This window comes from Dermacentor albipictus, chromosome 1 (assembly GCF_038994185.2).
Source record: "Dermacentor albipictus isolate Rhodes 1998 colony chromosome 1, USDA_Dalb.pri_finalv2, whole genome shotgun sequence".
Classification (NCBI taxonomy): Eukaryota; Metazoa; Arthropoda; class Arachnida; order Ixodida; family Ixodidae; genus Dermacentor; species Dermacentor albipictus.
In genome coordinates this window covers 111,638,024-111,660,146 of record NC_091821.1, presented here as the reverse complement: position 1 = coordinate 111,660,146, position 22,123 = coordinate 111,638,024, and the positions used below count along the sequence as shown (strand labels likewise).

Here is a 22,123-nt window from a genome sequence, read left to right as displayed (position 1 = left end):
TTAAAAAATCCCCGTATTACTTACGAAAATGCAACCAACGTAGTACTCTTTGTTGTCCTCTTGAGAAATTCAAGGTATTCTTACTATGAGCTTACATAAATAAATAACAATAATTAACAAAGCAACTTTCCAGGTATTATTTTAAACTCAAATCTTCAATATGGTAGTTGTAGATTCTACTGAGAAACTCCAAATAATTAACTTTTTTCGTGATATCTGCTGTGGTTTCAATTTTCCTAGGCTGTAAAGAAAGCGTGTAGTCACACGGAATTTTTTTACAAATATCTCGCGCTTTTGCAGTCCTGAAAAATGAAAACCACGGCAGCTATAAGTACGGAAAGAAATTTTTTTGATATTTCTCAGTAGGTTCCACATTTGAGTTTTGCGTTGATATCATTGCTTTAGAAGTTGGTTAAATAATTATTGTTAATTAATTGCATAATCTTATATAAAAAAATACGCCGAGTTGCTCAAGCGAACGGCTAGCGAACGATACTAAGTTGGTCGCATTCTCATAACTCACGGTGGACAACTACTGAAAGAACTAATGAAACTATGAAATTGAATCCGAATCTGAAAAGCGAGAGACCACGTTTGCGAGGAACTTCACGCACATCCGCACATCTCACTGTCATGTCTGTGCTGGAATAATGGGCCTATAATTATTCGATTCTTTAGCATTTCGCTTCTTATGAAGTAGTATAATGTTGGTATTCTTCCAAGCATCTGGTACACTAAGGGTGCGATCTTGTACGCGTTCCAAAATAGAACGGAGGCGGTCCGTTCTTTACGTCGTGATATAGGCGGTCCGTTCTATTGTATTCGTCCGATAGCCGACGACACGGAATGATTGACAGCAGATATCACGGCACAATTGTCGTCATGGCATTCGTTACGGTTCAAATTGACCAATCATGTGTGACCCGGTCAAACGGACCGCCTCCGTTCTATTTTGGAACGCGTACAAGATCGCACCCTAGAAGTCATGAGGCATTGCATATAAGGGGTCACAAGCTTTTCAAGTGTAATATCTCCTCCGTTTTTGCTTAAATCGAATGTTATTCCATCTTCTGCGGCCGATCTTCTCCTGGACATGTCTTGCGAGGCCCTCCTAACTTCATCGCTAGTTACACAAAGAGCTTTTGCATCGTGTTCATCGCTACTTCCAATCAAGGTTGCGTGGCTGCTCTGGGTAGTGAACAGCTCCGTATACAGAATTCCTCTGCTGTTTGCTGATTATATTTTACTGCTTACATCTCGCTCTTTCCTATGCCAAGTTTACTTCTCACTGATTTCATGCTGCTGCCATTTTTTACTTTGTGAATATTTTCGACATTATGATTTCAAATATCGCTTATTTTCTTATAATTTATCATCTTTGACAGTTCAGCGAATGCTATCTAATCTTCTGAGTTAGAAACGTTCAGGCTTTGTCGTTTCTTTATTGGGTCATTTGTTACTTGGGAGAGCTGGTTACTGCTAGCGGTTGCCTTGGTGCCTTACCTCCCACTTCAATTGTTGCTTCTGAAATCGGCCTAGTTCATCCTACTTCTGCACTATGCTGCAGTCGCCACACAATATGGAATCTATTTCATTAATTATTTTCCCCATTAGCGTATTTCCAGGTCCACTTCCTGTTATAGCATCACCAGAAGAAGGTATTCATTATTCGGAGTCTATTCTTTTCGCGAATTCTACAAACATGCGTCCGCTACTAGTACTATTCCTACAGTCAATGCCGTAGTTGCCAATAACCTGCTCCCAGCCTGCTTTTTCGCGATTTTCGCATTGAAGTCACACATGACTAGAGTACACTGAGTATCTAGCTTTCACATTGCTAATTCAACATCTTCCCAAACCTAACCTATTTCTTCAGGGTTACGACAAGACGTTGCATGTAGGCTTGTACTATATTTATTATATATTGCTTTAACGCACACACACACACACACACACACACACACACACACACACACACACACACACATATATATATATATATATATATATATATATATATATATTGTAGCTTTATTACGAAATTATTATTTCATATTGGTGAACCAACAAAGGGAATGGTGGTCGCTTACGACTTGTAAAGCGTGGCCGTACCAGTACGGGCGAAACTTCGCAACTGCCCATACCACAGCCAGGCATTCCTTCTCCGTGGTTCAATAGCTGGACTCAGCACGTGGCAGTGTTCTGCTCGCATAGGCAACTACTCTCTCGGCACCGTATTGCCACTGAACGAAAACAGCGCCAAGGCCCCCGTTGCTTGCATCTGTGTGGATCACTGTTGATGCATCCTCATCAAAGTGAGAGAGCACAGGCGGAGTTTGTAGACATTGCCGTAAAACGTTGAATGCCGCTTCTTGCTCCTCTCTCCATACAAACGCCACGTCTTTTCTTGTGAGGCGGATGAGTGGAGAGGCGAGATGCGCAAAATCCACAATAAATCGCCGGTAATAGGCGCAGAGACCCGGAAAGCGTCTGACTGACTTCTGATTCGTTGGCCGTAGGAACTTGCGACAGCTGCAATTTTATTCGGGTCAGGCCTAACGCCGTCTTGACTGACGACATAGGGCATAGGCCGGATAGGGCAGTGTCCATGAGCCTTTGAAACGTGGCTGGGGCCGAGCATAAGCCGAAAGGCAGAACCTTAACTCGTAAAGCGCATCAGGCGCCACAAAAGCAGTCTTCTCTCGATCGCGCTCATCCACCTCTATTTGCCGGTATCTACTTTTAAGGTCCATAGAGGAAAAGTAACGTGCATGCCGTAGCCTGTCCGAAGAGTCGTCGATCCGCGGCGACGGATAAACATCTTTCTTTGTAACGTGATTCAACTTGCGATGATCAATGCAGAACCTCAACGTATATGTGCTTTCAACGTGCATATATCTTTCTTTTTTACAAGCACTACAGGTGATACCCAAGGCCTCTTTCATGGCTGAATTACATCATCCTGTAGCATGCTCTCGACCTGTTGCTGTATTACCTCACGTTCTTTCTGAGCCACACGATAGGGGTTCTGTCGAATGGATCTTGCTGTCTCCTCCGTGACGCTGCGGTACTTTGTCAGCGGCGTTTGTCCTACTCGCGATGTAGATGAGAAGCAGACCTTAAACTCTTCGAGCAGTTCCATAAGACGGTGTCGTTCTGCTGGCGTTAAGCCCGGACCAACGTCAACAGCGGGTGTATATGGTGTTGTGCGAGCCTTGGCTTCTTCTTGCACGGCAAAGCTGTCTTGAGCGCGGTCGAGTTCATCTAGGTATGCGACAGCGGTGCCTTTACTGATGTACCGCCGTTCGTTTGTGAAATTTGTCAAGAGCACCTCCGCACGCCCGTCGACTAAGCTGATGATGCCACGGGTGATGGCAACACCTTGGCGGAATAGAAGGGCAGTCACATGTTCCGCTACTGCGTCTTCTTTGTACTGTGCGCCGCAACTGGCGGAGACAAGTCTGCATGATAGCGGCGGAACGCACACGTCCTCGTCGATAACACGTAAGGCTTGGCGTTGGGCTTCGGTGCCATGGGTCGTGTTTTTTTTTTTTCAGGGGAAAATGTTACCACGCCGTTGCGTAGGTTAACGGCACCATATTCCCTTACGAAGTGCATTCCTAATATAAGTGATTTGCAGCACTCCTGTAGAATCACCAATGTGGCGACAAAAGATACGTTCGCGATCGTGAGTCTTCCAGTACACTTGCCTGTTGGTGTCATTATCTGGCCTCCAGCATTTCGAATGCAAGGGCTCGTCCATTCTACTCCGACTTTTTTTAATTTGTCTGCCAGCGGCTCGCTCTTTATAGAAAAGTACGCGCCGGTGTCGGCTATAGCCGACACTTCGGGCCCGTAAATCGTTACAGCAAGGTTGGCAATCACAGTTTTGTCGGTGTCGTCTTCTTTCGGGAACAGGGGGGGGGGGGGGGGAGGATTTTCAGCAACTTGAGGACTTGCATCTTTCCCCCCAGAGGTCGCTGCTTTCAGTTTCCCCGCCATGGGCTAGAAGACCAACCACTGGCGGCGTCAGAACAACTTCGGCTGCTCGGCGAGGAAAAACGTGCTGGAGACGGTGAGCGTGACTGTATATTAGATGGGCTCACTTGCCGGCCAGCATGGCTGTCGTCGAAGGAGGCAGGGTTTTCATCAAACAAGCGGCGCGTAGCGGCACGTTGACCTCCCTGGTAGCCAGCTGGACGATGAGGACAAAAATGTTAACTGTGTCCTGGCTCTCCACAATTATAACATAGTGGTCACCGGTCTGCAGTGCGCCATGTATCGGTCTTGCGTAGCTGGGGTCGCCTTACAGATTCCCCGTTGGGCACAGGCTGTGATGGGGGGCCGTTGACGGTACTGTGCTGCCGGTATAGCAGACAGAATACTAGAAACAGCGTCGGTGTAACTGTATGCGTTCGGCTGGTATGGCCCCTCAAAAGGCGATGGACGATGAACCGCGCCTGCGTAGCTATAGGCGGTCAGCTGGTATATGATATCTCGGGACATGGCTCGGAAGGGACAAACGCCTGACGGAGTTCCGGGCGCACCACATCAGCGACGGAGGCAACCGTGAACTCCTGTGGCGGCGGTGCATGTGCTGATGGTGCATGCCTAGCGTTCTCCTTTGCAATTTCCTCGCGCACAATCTGTCAGATCGGTTAGCGTAAGCAGGTCTCAACGGCCTTGTCGAGTGCTGCAGCTCTTGTCGGTGCCCCAGCAACCAAGCGATCTTACTGTTGGTACCGTTGCTGCAGCGCCAGCTTGATTATCGTGGCCTCCTTAATAAACTCGTCCACTGTTGTCAGCGGATTGCGCACAGGGCCAGCGAACAGCTGTTCTTTGACACCCCGCATGAGATGGCTCAGTTTCTTTGCCTCGGACATGTTGGGACCTCCTCAGCGAAACAAACCTGCCATATCTTCGGCAAACATGGCGACACCTTCATTTGGTTGTTGAATACATGACTCCAGCAGGCGTTGTGCGTTTTCACGTTGATTTGTGTTCCCGAATGTATCGAGTAACCGACCGGAAAACTCGTCCCACGTCGTCGAACTTCCCTCGCGGTTTTGGAACCCCGTCGTTGCACTGCCTTCAAGGGCGAAATAGACGTTGAAAAGCTTCTGGTCGAGGCGCCAGTGATTATATCTAGCTACCCGTTCATACTACTCAAGCCAGTCTTCCGCATCCTCATGCACGTTGGGAATCCGAAGCTTTTGGACCGTTACCTGTGTTGGGCTGCTTGAAAGTGCCATTTCTGGAGTTGGAGTGGTCGTTCACAGAGCTGATCGTCGTAAGAGACCAAATTCTGGGCTCAAACTTTGCAGGCGGCGGCTCGTTCGGTGTACAAGCGTCTCGACGCGTGGCTGTCTTGTGGGGCTGGATGGATGGCTACTTGAAGGAGTACCGATCATGAGGCGATCGTACCCCGCACCTCCACCAGTGCCGCAGGTGACAAGACAGAGGGGCTTTATTGCGGCAAGTCGCAAAAAAAAAAACCTACGATGAATTCTCATAACCAACTTTTCCGACTCCCTATGGTGAACTTTGCATTTGTAGGTCTCCGTTTTTTGTCGTTTCCCTACTTTTCTTCGACCAATCTTACAATCACCTTTTGCTAATCTCTATTGCGGACATGTTTACTTTCCTCCTGCTCTCGCTGAACCCAAGCGCTTCAAGGAGGCCAGTCGTGCCTAAATCGACCGCTGGGCAGATATCTTCACATTCTAATTAAACATGCTCCATTGTTTCCCTAGCTTCACCGCAGCAAGTACATGTTTCTTCTTCCTTCTTATAGGTGCGTGTTCCAAGGCATCCTGATCTCGCTACGAAAAGTAGTGAGCTTCCCTTTGAGTTATCATAAATTGTTTCTTTCCTGATTTCGCTTTTTTCCTCTTAAGTAGTTACTCATGACAGGTTTCTTTACCATTGCCACCGCCCATGAGATTATTTCAGCCTCTCTGGCTTTCCGCTTGACGTTCCTTGTTGCTGTGTTGCTCATCCTACATGCCGCATACTTGCTGGTAAGTTCCCTAGTTATTTTCCTCCACGGTGAATCAATGTTTTTCCTGTGCAAATAGCACAACACTCACCCAGCCCATTTACTTTCTTCCATATTCCTCAGCCGTTCTTCATAATCAATTTTCCTGTGAGCTTCTCTCACTTCAAAACTTGCCCAGCCCACATCACCCTGCACAGCTTCATTTGTAGTCTTCCCGTTGGGACTCCTCGCGTCCAATGCAAGGCGTCCCACTGACCTTTGGTTGCCATCGAGTCCTGATTGTACCCCTGATTTCAAGCAAACAACCGCATTTCCAAAAGTAAGTCCTGGAACCATTACACCTTTCCACATACCCTGGGGCACCTCGTACCTATTGTATCCTCATAGCGCTCTGTGTTTCATTATGGCTGCATTTCTCTTCCCCTTTACTGTTGTTGCTTTTCCTGTGTTTCCATGTATCTATTACCTTCGTTTATCCATATACCAAGGTATTTATATTCTTTTACCTGAGGTATTTCCTGGCCCTGAATCGACACTATCTGTTCACTGTTTTTATTCAATAGCACAACACCAGCTCTTTTAACGCGAAATTTCAGATCTAAACTCTCGCCTTCCTGTCCACAGATATTAGCCAGACATTGCAAATCGCTTTGCTTGTTAGCTACCAACACAATGTCGTCCGCATAAAATAAACCTGGAAGCTGCTGTTCTACTATACTGTATCCACCGGTTTGTATAAGAGATTAGACCCGATATTACTTCCTTCTAGCGCCCTCTCCATCCTCACCATGTACATCACAAACAGCAGTGGGGATAAAGGGTAGCCTTGTCTCAGTCCCTTGTTGATATCAGCTTACTTATTGCTCCTCATGACTTACCATTCAACGCAAACGGTATTTTCTAGGTAAATCTCTCTCAAAAGCTGTAGAAAATCGTCGCCTAAGCCTTTCCCTTCCAGAATATCCCACAAAATGTTGCGGACTACGTTGTCATACGCTGCTGTAATGTCTCAAAAGGCCCCATATAACGGTCTGCTTTGTACTCTTGATATTTAAATACACTGAGTAAGAATAAATAAGTTATCATCCAAACGCCAACGTATTCTGAAGGCATTCTGATGTTCTCCCAAAATGCCATTATCCTCTGCCCCTACTAACAGCTTTAATTTGATTGCCTGCATTGCTAACCTGTATATTACCTATGTAATGGTGAACGTTCTATCTTTCTCTCCCCCCCCCCCCTTCACCCTTATAAATTAAATTCATTCTACTTTGTCGTCAACTGGCTGGTATCTGTCTATATTAAAAAATTTTTCCCACTGCTTTCATCAGAGCTTCCTTACTTTTTTGGTCCTGGTTCATTAATTAGCCTAACGTGAACCTCAACTAGCCCTGTGGCTGTGCGCTTGGGAATTTTCTCTTCTGCTTTCATCCAGTTGAAATTTGTCAGTACCAGCGCCTTTTCCAACTGGTTCTCTTTCGTACTCTTTTCTCCTTCAAATACAACCTCGTCATTGCCTTGGAAAGATTCGGCTGTTATTGTTTTGATGTAATTTAATGCCGCGTCCCCTTCCAGTTTGTTTCAATCTCCGCCTTCGCGACCAGCAAGTTGCCAGCCCACTTCTCCTGCAAGCCTGTAATTGAAGTGGATACCGTCTCGTTCCAAACCCCCGCACCTTCTCACCTACCTGTTTACTTCGACAACCTCGAAACCTTTCTCTCGACTCATTTTTCATATCGCCTCATTAGCAGCCCCTACGGCTCTTTGTACGTGACTGTCACGTACAGACACCTGCGGCACCGTGCATACCACGATCTGCACCTGAGGGGATAGTTCGCGCAAGTCGTCCACCCCCTTCGCCAACCGCTGGGCTAGTCCTGTCCCTTTCCTGTTTAGGAAAGGGACAGGGCGTCATTCAGCCCACCTGCTACTATGACAGGGTTGCGCACTTGGGCATTTTTTGCGAGCTTTGCTTTTGCTCGTTCCATGACTGAACCCAGTGTCCGCCTTGGAAATGTCCCTACCGCCACTCCGTTATCGGCTTTCACCTTCTCCACAATTGCTTCTAAGCACCTAACCAGGTTTGATCGCCAGCGATAATCGCCATTTTACTCTCTCCTACCTCTCCCTGCTTCCCTTTGTCCTTCCCCTCATGAGTCGGACTCGACAATGGGCACTGACCCCTGCGCTCCTGCTTTTTTTGTGTGGCGGCCTCAAGGTAGGTGCCGCTCTTTCCAGCTGCCCCCTTCCCGGGTTGCATGCATTCCCCGTGCTTTGCTCGCACTCCCTCTCCTGTCACGTTGGGGGACTGCGTTCCATTGTCACGACCATTCTCGTTCCCAATGGCGTCCCTGTTCAGCTTTTCCTTGGCTGCCTGAAGTCTTTTTTGCACTACCTTTCGTGCATTACGCTCCTTATTTAGCTCATTTTTGAGCTCTTCGCCCTGTTTGACAAGCTCATCCGGGAAAGCCTCCATTTTCTTAAGCTTAGCGTTGACGTCACAGTGTCTGCCGATTGACTCGATTTCCTCTCCATTTTCTTCCGTCCCCTCGTCTGCCTTGAGGCACCACCCGCACACTGCAGGCTTTCCTGGCTTTCTTGTCATGTATGCACGTCTTTTTCAAATGCAAATAGGAAACTTTCCGAGCATGTGCCTTCTAGCAAAAACCAATATACACAGAATCTAAATCCTTAAAATGCTGCAAAGTAATTATCACCAATGTTTTAGGAGCAATAAAGCCGCACAGAGTTAAGGTATGACACGTTTTAGCACTTGTTCAACCACGCGGCCACGCTCTCACTCCCCTACCAAAGCAATATTCCTGAGACCAAGGCACACACAGTAAAACCACTAATAGCTATTAGTCTTGCCGCTTCCAAGCTACTATTTAAAGGCTATAAAGACTTAACGTCCCACATGGTTGCACGTGTTGAAGCACGTGGCGCGAAAGGGCTCTCTGACTATCTTGCAAAACCAAATATACACGAAACACCCAAACACACAAAAAGGAAAAAAAGAAAACTACCCAATTATTATTTAAAGGCTAAAAATTCTGCAAATCAAAAACAAAAGCAAGCTCAAAGCATGCACTAAAACCTATGATTTCGTCTATGCCACGGAGCCCTGGAAAAACACGTCCATATATGCGGAGCGCCTCCTGGGAGCCACTCAGAACTAAATAGATACACAGACGCCACAACTCTCAGGCTCCTTGTGGTGCGCTAAAAACCACACACATTTCTGAGTACCAAAAGGGAGCGAGAGAGAGAAAGATATAAACCAGGAAATGCAGGGAGTTTAACAAGAGGGATGTCGGATTGGCTACTTCGCACAAGGGAGAGAGGATTAATGATTGAAAGAAAAAAGGAGAAGGCGAAGGGAGAGATGTAATTCACATGCGCAGTTGCGGACGCAGGGTTGTGGCGAGTTTTGTTAATGGTGTAATGAGGAAGAGCAGGACAGCCAAAGCGCAAGCAGATCACCAAGGCACTGTGCGAGACAGTGCTCGATCTCAACCAGTGCTCTCCGCTGCGGACCATAGAGTTTCTCACTACATTACCCAGAGGGAAACCTGGCACTGCTGCGCTGTGGTATACATGGGAATGTCGGTTTATTGTGACTTCGAATTGGCATCGTTCTCAGAGAGCCAGGACACCTTAAAGGCAAGCACCGTTCCGTCTGCCACAATCATTCATTTTCTACTAAAACAGCATATCAAGAGCTGTTTTAGTTTTATTATTGAGCAAAAAGATGTTTTGTTTAATTATGAGAGCTTGGTATTGCATTGTTACGTCTCAACACCACCATGGTGTTAATTGAACGTTTGCTGTGTGTCAAACCACCGCACCTCCTAACCAGACGTCAGCGCGGCGTGGACGAGTAAAACGCTCACGCCACCATTATCTGGAAACCGGAGAAAGGGATGAACAGCAGGCAACCGCGAGAACGAATGGGTAGGCGCTGTTAATTAGATGCGTCAAATCACCACCCACCCCTCGGCACTTAACCAGCGTCAAGACAGCGTGTAAATCGGCTGTTGCAGGGTTCCACGAACGGCCCTCAGCCAGCCCTTCACCTTGCAGACTGAGCGAGGAACAGGGTGGGCCACGACGAACGAATCAGGTGTCACCGTATGATTTCTTTCTTCCACAAATTCCAAACCAGTTTCTTCGAGGTGGGGTCGGTCGGTCGGTCGGTCGGTCGTGACTTGGGTAGCAGTGTTGTAGGCGTAAGGAGTAAAGTGGAGAAACAGCTCCGAGTTTGCGGTCGTGACTTGGGTAGCAGTGTTGTAGGCGTAAGTAGCAAAGTGGAGAAACAGCTCCGAGTTTGCCTGATTGGACACAACATGGGTCGTAAGCATGTCGTCCAAAGGCCGATTAAACCACTCCGTGAGGCCATTTGTCTGACGGTAGTAGCCCGTACTGGTGCGATGGACAATATGGCACTGATGAAGCAGGGCTTCAGCCACGTCTGATAGGAAGACACGGTCGCAGTCGCTCAGGAGTTCGCGCGGAACGCCATGTCGAAGAATAAACTGGTTAAGAAGGCAGGAGGCGACGTCCTGTGCTGTGTAGGTGGGCAGAGCGGCAGTTTCGGCGTATAGGGCGAGGTGGTTGACGGTAACCCATTGCCTGTAGTAGGGAATGACAGGGGTCCATACAGATCAATGCCGACATGGTCGCAAGGACAGTCAAGGCACGGAAGCGGCTGTAAAGAACCGGTCGTAGGATGAGGTTTTTTTTTTCATCGCTGACACTCAGAGAAGGCATGAATAAACTGGCGAATGAAGGTGTACATCCCACGCCAGTAAACGTTCGTAAGTATTGAAAACACCGGCGTGAGGACATTGCGGGTCTGAGTGAAAAGGTGCACAGGTTTCATGGCGCAGCGTTCGTGGTATTACTAGAAGCCACGTCCGACCATCTGGCGAATAGTTGCGCCGGTACAGGAGGCCGTCATGAATAACAAAATGCGAAGCTTGACGACGCGATGTCCGAGATATCGGAAGATAACATCAAGGAGTGAAGCGATCCATGGATCGTTGCGCTACGCTGAGGAGACAGTGTCGATGTCTAGAGAAGACAGCGTGTGTTCAAGCGTTGGGAGAGATGCCGCCTCGGCAGGAAGAGGTGACCAGGAGAGTGCGCCAGCATCTGCACGCTTGCGGCCGGAATGGTGTACAACGGGGATGTCCTAGTCTTAAATCCAAGGAGCCCAACGCGCAATTCGGCCTGAGGAGTCCTTCAACGAAGACAAACAACACAGCGCGTGGTGGTCTGTGACAACGTCGAAGGTACGTCCATATAAATATGGACGAAACTTGCTGAGCGCCCAAGCTACTGCCAAGCATTATTTCCCGATAACACTGTAGTTTGATTCAGCTTTTATGAGAGTTCGGCTCGCATGACATATTCGGTGAAGCCAGGTTTCTGCTATGCAAGAACTCCACCGAGATCGACACCGCTTGCATCCGTGTGAACTTCAGTTGCAGCCGTGGGGTCGTTACTGGCGCAATATAGGGGGAGAAGTTAATAGACAGCGGAGAGTGGAGAACACGTTGTCGCACTCGGAAGACCACGATGATGTATCCATGGCACTACTAAAAAGCTGTGTCAGAGGTGACGAACATCATCATCATCATCAGCTAGGCTACGCTCACAGCAGGGCAAAGGCCTCTCCCATACTTCTCCAGCTACCCCGATCATGTGCTAATTGTGGCCATGTTGTCCCTGCAAACTTCTTAATTTCATCCGCCGACCTAACTTTCTGCCGCCCCCTGCTACGCTTCCCTTCTCTTGGAATCCAGTCCGTAACCATTAATGACCATCGGTTATCTTCCCTCCTCATTACATACCCTGCCCATGCCAATTTATTTTTATTGATTTCAACTAAGATGTCATTAACTTGCGTTTGTTCCCTCACCCAATCTGCTCTCTTCTTATCCCTCCCCGCCCCCCTTAACGTTACACACATCATTCTTCTTCCCATAGCTCGTTGCGTCGTCCTCAATTTAAGTACAACCCTTTTCGTAAGCCTCCAGGTTTCTGCCCCGTACGTGAGTACTGGTAATTAAGACACAGCTGTTATACACTCTTTTTAGGGATAATGACAACCTGCTGTTCATGATCTGAGAATGCCCGCCAAACGCACCCCAGCCCATTCTTATTCTTCTGATTATTTCAGTCTCATGATCCAGATCCGCGGTCACTACCTGTCCTAAGTTGATGTATTCCCTTCCTACTTCCAGTGCCTCGCTACCCATCGTAAACTGCTGTTCTCTTCCGAGACTGTTAAACATTACTTTAGTTTTCTGCACATTAATTTTTAGACCCACCCTTCTGCTTTGCCTCTCCAGGTCAGTGAACATGCATTGGAATTGGTCTCCTGGGTTGCTAAGCAAGGCAATACCATCAGCGAATCGCAAGTTGCTAAGGTATTCTCCATCAACTGTTATCCCCCATTCTTCCCACTCCAGGTCTCTGAATACCTCCTGTAAACATGCGGTGAATAGCATTGGAGAGATCGTATCTCCCTGCCTGACGCCCTTCATTATTGGGATTTTGTTGCTTTCTTTATGGAGGTCTACGGTGGCTGTGGAGCCGCTATAGATATCTTTCAGTATTTTTACATACGGCTCGTCTACACCCTGATTCCGAAATACCTGCATGACTGCTGAGGTTTCGACTGAATCAAACGCTTTCTCGTAATCAATGAAAGCTATATATACGGCTTGGTTATATTCCGCACATTTCTTTATCACCTGATTGATAGTGTGAATATGGTCTATTGTTGAGTAGCCTTTACGAAATACTGCCTGGTCCTATGGTTGACAGAAGTCTAAGGTGTTCCTGATTCTATTTGCGATTACCTTAGTAAATACTTTGTAGGCAATGGACAGTAAGCTGATCGGTGTATAATTTTTCAAGACTTTGACATGCCCTTTCTTATAAATTAAGATTACGTTGGCATTCTCCCAAGATTCCGGTATGCTCGAGATCATGAGGCATTGCGTATGCAGGGTGGCCAATTTTTCTAGAACAATCTGCCCACCATCCTTCAACAAATCTGCTGTTACCTGATCCTCCCCAGCTGCTTTCCCCCTTTGCATAGCTCCCAAGGCGTTTTTTACTTCTTCCGGCGTTACTCGTGGGATGTCAAATTCTTCTAGACTATTCCCTCTTCCATTATCGTCGTGGGTGCCACTGGTACTGTATAAATCTCTATAGAACCCCTCAGTCACTTGAACTATCTTATCCATATTAGTAATGATATTGCCGGCTTTGCCTCTTAGTGCATACATCTGATTCTTGCCTATTCTTAGTTTCTTCTTCACTTCTTTTAGGCGTCCTCCGTTCCTGAGAGCATGCTCAATGCTGCATGCATAAACGTTAACATAATGTGCATAAACATAAACATAATGCATAAACATAATGCATAAGCCAACCATCGGTTGCAATCACTGAAAATGAATTTGCTCTTTAAGTACTGGTTGAACCTTTTTAATCTGTTTCTGTTTTACTGACGACTCTTGTTGCACATGCTCAGAGCTGATAGCTGGTGTATATATGTTCTGCATCTTTCCGAAAAAAAAAACAGTTGGAAGTAAGCGCTCGTGTGTCCCCCTTCACTGTGTCCTTGTCAGTTGTGCGCTCAATATATTTCACTACGGGGGAGTAATCAATGTGATGTCCGTGGGAATATCGTTCAGTGCGTCGCGGAAATTTAAAATCTATCAATAATTAATGATGAACCTGTGACATTTACGCGACGATATCGCTACGCCAGTTGCACAGACGTAACACTGTACTCTAATGATTTCGTTGCCGCGTCTGTTGGGTGGACAACCGACGCAGAAACATGTGGAAGCAATCACTTACCAATTCCTATATCACATCCACGATTAAAAAGTACTGCGAATCGAAGATACGTGGATATAACAAACTGGTAGCTCTGTCGTCAACGCTTGTCCAGTCGAGTGGATTGTGAAGCTAATGTAAAAAAAAAAAAACTCACATCAAGGATACAAGAAACAATGAAACAAGTCTAGAACGACAAAAAGCTGAGCTAGTTGGTAAGGATTCAAAATGCAAAAAAGGACAAGGCGTGCAGACACGGACACAAGAGAAGAGAAGTGGCGTTTGTGTTGTCCGCTTCTCTTCTCTTGTGTCCGTGTCTGCACGCCTTACTGTTTTTTGCATAATGAAACAAGTGCCCATTCCTGATGGGTACACATAAGTTGATGGAGGATATCAACATTTTAGAGCTGTAAGAAGAAGAGCAGAAAGAGTTATCACCGGAGTGGAAATATAGAAGCGTCTGGAAATTAGCAGCAAATCCACTCGGTCATGCGGAGATGACTACAAAAATTAGGGGAAAAAGATTGCGTGAAATTTTTAATACGTTGTCTCCCTTGACACCAGTTCCACGAGTATGGGTGATTATTCCTGCATAAAGCGTCCCGGTTGTTCAAACACAACCATTTAGTGCTCTCGCCAAGGATACTTCAGAATCAGTGATTGCTAAGGAATTCTGCAAAGTTATAACTAGAGCAAGCATAGCTATTACTTGTGCGAAGTATCAATATTCAGTTGAAGTGGCAAAGCAAAACAGTTTCTGCAGGTTTTCAGTCACAACAAGTGCAATTAGACTTCGAATTCCCTATGATTGAGCTAAAATATGCGCTTGTGTCTTGTAAGACGAACACTGCTGCAGGTCCAGATTTTGTGAAATAGAGCATGTTGCAAAACATTGGATATAATGGTCGATTGGCACTTTTGGAGTTACTCAATGACTTGTGGAAAAAGGAGCGTGTCCCTGACTCTTGGAAAACAGCACGTGTGACGCCTATATGGACATCTGGTAAAACTCCTATTTCTCTTGAGTCTTTTCATCCAGTGAGTCTGACGAGCTGTTTATGCAAGGACACGGAGAAAATGATTGACACTAGGCTGCAATGATGGTGTGAGCAAATAGAAGCACTTCCCGATCACATTACAGGATTTCAAATGCGACGATGCACCGTGGACGCAATTTTGGATATCGTTAGCTATGTCGAACAAGAACGATCTCGGGAAAATGTCACTAGCAGTGGTTTGTTTTAGACATTAAACGAGCCTTCGACACAGTCAGCCATGCTCGTATATTGTGTGGCCTGCTGGAACTGGCAATCTCTTGAAAGGAGCTACGATGGATATCCAACTTCTTGAAAGGCAGATCAATATTTATTCAAAGAAACGAAGAAAAAGTTCCTCTCATAATCTTATTCAAGGAGTCCCACCAAGGCAGTGTCCTAAGTCCGTTTCTTTTTAATTCTGTGATGACGGATGTACCGCGGAGATTTCCACCTGCACTACACTACTTTATGTATGCGGATGATGTTTGTATTTGGGCCTCTGATTCAAGTACCAGCCTTGTTCAATTAACTTTACAGGAAGGTCTAAACATTGTAGACAATTTCCTAAAGGAAAGAGGAATGGAACTGTCTTACAGTAAGACGGCTGTGCTACCTTTCACCAGAGGGTATGTAAAGAATTTTCATCTCTGCCTTGAGGGACAACCTTTAGATATAGTGAAACAGCACAAACTTCTGGGGGTTATACTAGATAGACAACTTTATACTTTCTTGGAATTCTCACATTAACGCCTTAGTAGAACAAACTCAATAATAAATGTTCGTCGGCGCGTAGCAGGCACGACATGGGGAAGTTTCGTTTCATCCCTACTAAAAGCACACAATGCACATATAAAGCAAAAGATAGCGTATTCTTTACCTGTTCTACATGGAATCTCGCGCTGATCTGAAGAGAGGCTTCAACGATTAACAGCTAGGAGTCTTAGAGTATGTTTAGGCGTTCCTCGAGTAACCTCAAGCACCTTAGTAATTGCAGAGGTACGTTTCCCCATTTTCTATTAGGAGAACGGTTGAAAACTGACGACATTACTTTCGCGTTTCCGTGCAGCACAAAAAGCACCAACTAGCAATTGCGCTTATTGAGAAAGACAGGGTGCACATCAATGTGGTGAGTGAGGAGCACAAAAATCTACTACTCCAACACGAATTCTTGTTCTCAGATACCTCCTACCCTCCATGGCGACTCCAAAAGTCGAACTTTCCGTTGAAGGAATTATTCGCAAGCGAGCTATGTCTATGCTAGAAGCACAACAACTGATGTTATGCCATATATACTTTCGATACCCTGGCTATATTCAAGCGTATACAGATGGTTCTTGCGAAACATATTCTTCTACAGCTGCCTTTATCATTCCTTAATGGAACCAAATAAAGACGTTTTAACTGTCTCACACGATATCATCAGCAACAGCAAAACATTTTGCAATATTGTCCTTGTTACGATACATAAATTAAATGCAAAAAAGGGAACAATGAGTAATCATTTCTTTCTCGCAGGCAGCTTTGTCTTCATTTCATGGTGACATCAGCAATTCGCAAAACATGGCGTTAGTTTCCAAGACAATAAAGGAACTCACAAAAGCAAGTGAAGGGAATCGCACAATAATGTTTCAATGGATACCTGGCTACTGCAATATCTCTGGAAATGTTGCAGCAGACAAGGAAGCTGGACAAACTCATATTAATAATGCCGATAATGGTCTCCCTCTAACGCAAGGCGAATTGCGTCACATGGTACCAGTGGTTGCAAAGCGACATGGTTTGATCAGAACTCGAAATTCCTATGCGGAATTCAGAACTCGATTTTCCTATGCGGTGCGACTGCCCTGGCGCTGGAACCGGGCCCATGCTTCCTTGTCCCAAGCATCGAAGTCCATCAACTACACCTACCTGCGTGGCCCGCTGCTGCCTGGGGTGGCTCAACGCATGCGCACGGACGAGGATCCACAGCAGTGACAACGGAGCGCGCAGCCCTTATAAGCTCAGTCAGCGACGAACTCACCCGTGGGCACGGCAGGACAAGCGGAATGAAGCCTGAAATGCACACCCTGTTTTTACAGATTTTCCTATGCGGTGCGACTGCCCTGGCGCTGGAACCGGGCCCATGCTTCCTTGTCCCAAGCATCGAAGTCCATCAACTACACCTACCTGCGTGGCCCGCTGCTGCCTGGGGTGGCTCAACGCATGCGCACGGACGAGGATCCACAGCAGTGACAACGGAGCGCGCAGCCCTTATAAGCTCAGTCAGCGACGAACTCACCCGTGGGCACGGCAGGACAAGCGGAATGAAGCCTGATATGCGCAACTTTTTTTTACAGGTTAGTAAGCACGGAAAGTGCTTCCGAAGTGACAATCGATTCATTATTGTACTGCCGTGCCCAACGGCCTGTGTTGAAAATGCTATGATATGCGTTCAAATGCTGTTAATGCTGTCCGGTGACGTGGAGTGTAACCCTGGGCCGAATCACGTCGAAGAACTGCTTAAAGAACTGTTGAAAGGCCAGAAAGATCTCATAAAAGATGTGAGCCAAATTAAGGCAAACCAACACACGTTTCAGGAGGAACTAGGTACTGTCAAACTAGAAATCAAGGAGCTGCGAAATACCCTAATGAGCTTGCAGGAAAGTAGAACAGAACTTCAAGAAATGGCGCAGGAGATGAAATTAACGATTCAGCAGCAGCAACAAAAACTTATTGACTTGGAGGACCGACAACGCCGAAATAATTTAGTCGTATTTGGAATCACGGAAAACGCGAGCGAGACTACAGATGAACTTAAACAAAGAGTTCTGTGTGATGTTTTCGAAAAGCGACTCGGTGTGAAGGTTAGCTCTGTAGAAAGAATCCACAGACTCGGCAAGAAAACCAGGAACAGAGCACGAGCAGTGATAATAAAATTTTTTGACTATAACGAAAAGATGGCAGTACTAAAGAATTGCAAGAAGCTAAAGGGAACAAAAATTTCTGTATCGAATGATTACTCACAAGCAACGTCGCAAAAACGCAGAAACTTGTGGGCGAGCACAAAAATTGAAAGGGAAAGAGGGGTAAAGGTACGGCTCGTGCACGATAGGGTTTTTATTGATAACGAGGCGTTTGCATGGAACAATGAGAGAGGGTGCAGTGTGAAACTTGACCGGCAGCATGCAAGTGAAGACGAGTCTGCTTGACGTTACAAAGCAGATACAGATAATTTTATCCTGATCAATGTAAATGCGCGAAGCCTAGCAAATAAAACAGTTGAGCTTGAGCACCTTCTGATGCAGCACAATCCCCATGTTGTCGTTGTCACGGAGACTTGGTTGCGCACCGAAATTGCTGATTCTGAAATAGTTCCCCCTGGTTATGGGATTATCCGCAAAGATCGTGACACGCGGGGCGGTGGTGTGGCTATCATCTTTAAAGAAGGATTTGACGTCGTACGATTGAAAGAGTGTCCTGAAACCGAAAGTATTTGGTGCAAGCTTAAACTCAATGGAACTTGCTGCGTACTTGGGGCAGTATATAGACCCCCAAATGCCCCTCTAACATATTTGAAATCAATCCAAGACTACCTGTGCCGTAATGTACCTGCCAGCGCGCGCTTGATAATTGCGGGAGACTTTAATCTTCCGGGTATACAATGGCTCAGTCTCGAAAGTGGTTCTTCCGACGTTGCAAACTGTGACATCCTGTTGGACATCGCATTTAGTCAAAACTTAACACAAGTTGTGAAGGAGATAACTAGAAGTGGACCGACGACAGAAACATTACTAGACTTGGTGTTCGTAAATGAAAAAATACATGAATATGAGGTGAATATTGAAGAAGGACTTTCAGACCACAAGCTTGTTATACTTTGCGTAAAAAACGGTCTACCATGTAAAAATAAGAAAAGGAAACAAATCCTCATTAGAGATTTCAACAAGGCCGACGACGTCAGCATTTTAGACTACTTAGAAAAGCAGCTGTACTCTTTCGACGGATCGGATGACGTTGATATGTTGTGGACGGAATTTAAAAGAATAATCAAGTATTGTGTAGAAAATTTTGTGCCTCAACGAAAAAAAACAGTCAGAAAGCGTAACCCATGGGTTAATCGGGAAATAATTCAGTTAAAACGCAAATTGAAACGCATGAAAAGAAACAACCTAAGACAACATCATGACATTTCACAAGTATCATCTCTGCTTAAGCGCAAATTAATCTCAGCAAAAGAAAAATATTTTTCTGAGACCTTACCTTCTTTTATGAAGTCCTCACCACAGCGTTTCTGGCGTCATATCGCTCCGATGAAAGACAGCATTCAGTACCTAGATTCCGGAGGCTACATTATAACCGACCCCACAGAAATTGCTGAAAAATGTAACGAGTTCTTCCACTCTGTATTCGTGCCTCCCGAAGTTCAAAGCGCAGAGCTCTCCGCAGAAACCATCCACGAACAGGAAGGCATGCCGGATATCACTATATCTGAGGAAGGAATATTATCGCTTTTGCTAAACATTGACACAAAAAAGTCTGTTGGCCCTGACAACATCCCGAATGAGTTTCTAAAACGTTATGCAGAATGGGTGTCTAAATACTTAAACATTATTTTCAGCTTGTCCCTGGATAAGCGAAAATTGCCCTCCGACTGGTTAAGAGCGAAAGTTATACCTGTCCACAAAACCGGAAACAAACATTGTGTTGAAAACTACAGGCCAATTTCAATCACGTCCGCATGCTGCAAAATACTTGAACACATAATATCAGCAAGTTTATTTGATTACCTTGAGGGCCAAGATCTGCTTAATCCTAATCAACACGGCTTTAGACGGAAATTGTCAACGATCACCCAGCTCGTAGAAACAGTCCACGAGTTAGCAAAAGCAATCAACGATAAACATCAGGTAGATGCAATTTGTCTTGATATGTCGAAAGCATTCGATCGGGTCCCACACATAGAACTTATAAGGAAACTAAAGAATTTTGGAATTAATAGTACTATTGTCGCTTGGATTAAATCGTACCTTAAAAATAGAACGCAGTATGTGGAAATCAACAATGCGAAATCCGGCATTCTGAGTGTTTCATCAGGTGTTCCCCAGGGCTCCGTGCTCGGTCCCGTCTTATTTCTGTGTTATATCAACGATATTGCAGAAACAGTTTCCTCAGGTGTTAAGGTTCGGTTATTCGCAGACGATTGCCTGCTTTACTCACATATAACATCCAAAGAAGATCAAATTACCTTAAGCTCGGCATTAAGTAGTATCCATGACTGGTGCTCAAAATGGAAAATGAAAATAAATCACAGCAAAACGTCATTTATAAGAATAACAAACAAAATAAAAGACATTCTTCCATTTGAATACGAAATTGAAGGACACAAATTACAGAAAGTAAGCTACTTCAAGTATCTAGGCATAACAATCAATGAAAATTTAAATTGGGATAGGCACATTCATAGCTTATGTAGTGCAGCCGAGAGAAAAATGTGGACTTTACGCCGGAAACTAGGGAAGGCAACCACGAAAGCGAAACTAACCGCCTATTTGACACTTGTTAGACCAACTTTGGAATATGGCTGTATCGTGTGGGACCCCTACACAAAAAACCAGATAGAAAGGATTGAAAAAGTCCAAAGAAGGGCAGCTAGATTTATTCTGTCTAGATATAAGTCCACGGACTCAGTCTCGGGGATGTTGTCAGAACTTAAATTACCCCAACTGCTAGAGCGGCGAAGAGTTGCTAGACTTAAGTTCCTCTATCTTTTGCGGGGTAACTTCTTTAACATAAACACCGAACTGTACATAACGAAGCGCTCGGCCCGAACATTAAGAAACAGCCACAACGAACAACTTACAACTCTTCAAGCTCGGATCAACAAATTCAAATATTCATTCTTCCCACGAACAATTGAAGAATGGAACTCGTTGCCACAGCACATAACGCAAACAGACTCTGTCAGTTCGTTTGAAAAATCAATACACCTTTACTTTGACCTACCAAATTAACCACGACAGCTCGTTTATAGCGAATTTCACCTACTTGGAAATATGAATGTTGCTGTATGTGCTTCTACTACCGCACTTGTACTTTGTTGTTAACCGCAGGTTTGTGCGCAATTAATTTATTTTGTATTTGCATGTCTGCAAGGTTGTGATTGCCAATGCATTTACTACATTGCAACAAATATTTTCCACCCTGTAACGGCCCAACAATGGGCTAACAGTATTAATAAATGAATGAAAAATGAAATGAAATCTTCAGATTTATTTTACATTGACCCATCGCTTCAATTTAAGATCCCACCCACATTAGATACAACCAGAGCTTTTGAAGCGTTCATTCACCATCTGCGGCTTGGTACCACGTACACAAAACACATTTTGTGTACGTCGTAGTCCGGAATTCACTTGTGGCCACGCGTACGAGGATGTATATATCATCTTCTGGTAGAACGTCCGCGACACGACACACCCGGACGACACCTAGACACGTGATTGAGTGACATTAGACCATAGGCCTTTCAGCCTCAGGAAGATCTTAAGTCCATGGCCAACATACTCATTGCGAAGACGAGCGTTACTCGCCAATGAAAGACTCCTAGACGTGAGTAATATTCTCGGAAACTATTGAGTAGAGTGCTTAAATATGATAAGCTCATTCTAATGCATTTTTTTTAAACCAGACTCTGCCCAATTCAATTAATTTGAATCTAACTTGTGCTTTCTTATGTGCCCTGATTTTACTGTAGTTATGTGACTGGACATTCTGTTGCTGTGTTTCTAAGTTGACTTTCAGTTTTAGTGACATTAGTGCACTTGTGTGAGTGGACTTTGTGTTATGATTTAGAGCTGACTTTCAGTTTTAATGAGTTGAAGTTAATTATCTTTTTAATCTCTACATGAAGAGGAGAGGGCGGCACCAACTAGAGGCGACAACATCTGCTAAGTACCATGTAATAAAAACAATAGCTTGCCGAGCCAGAATAAGGTCCGGCGGCTCAAAACAGAGAAATTACGACTTCGTCGGAAAGGTCGCTGCAGAATGCGGGTGGAAGAACTGACGTCGTCGGAGGAATATCCATGTCTTCCTTGACGACGAGTTTGCTTCGAGACTGATGGGTCTTTTTCATGGGCTCGTCATGCAGCGGCAAGAGCTCTAGTTCAGCGCGGGCGCAGTCGATTACGGCGTTGTTGAGTGAGAGAAAGTCCCAGTCAAGTATGACATCGTGAGAGCAGGATGCAAGGAC

At 45.4% G+C, this 22,123-nt stretch overlaps 1 protein-coding gene across 6 annotated transcripts in view; it reads right to left on the bottom strand.

Annotated features, from left to right (window-relative positions):
- Positions 1 to 22,123, bottom strand: part of LOC135907732 (soluble guanylate cyclase 88E-like) — a 281,964-nt gene that overhangs the window by 149,354 nt on the left and 110,487 nt on the right. Inside the window, exons 1-2 of one of the 6 annotated variants that reach the window (XM_070524744.1) lie at positions 17,059 to 17,429; positions 16,801 to 16,944 (exon numbers count right to left, since the gene is read on the bottom strand). The exons of 3 other annotated variants lie outside the window; for them this stretch is intronic. In XM_070524744.1, coding sequence (XP_070380845.1) covers positions 16,801 to 16,944; positions 17,059 to 17,272 — 358 coding nt within the window. In that variant the 5' untranslated portion in view covers positions 17,273 to 17,429. Of the gene's footprint in view, positions 1 to 16,800; positions 17,017 to 17,058; positions 17,430 to 22,123 lie in introns of those variants that run through there. 2 more of the 6 variants (XM_070524753.1, XM_070524772.1) reach the window with 2 other exon arrangements.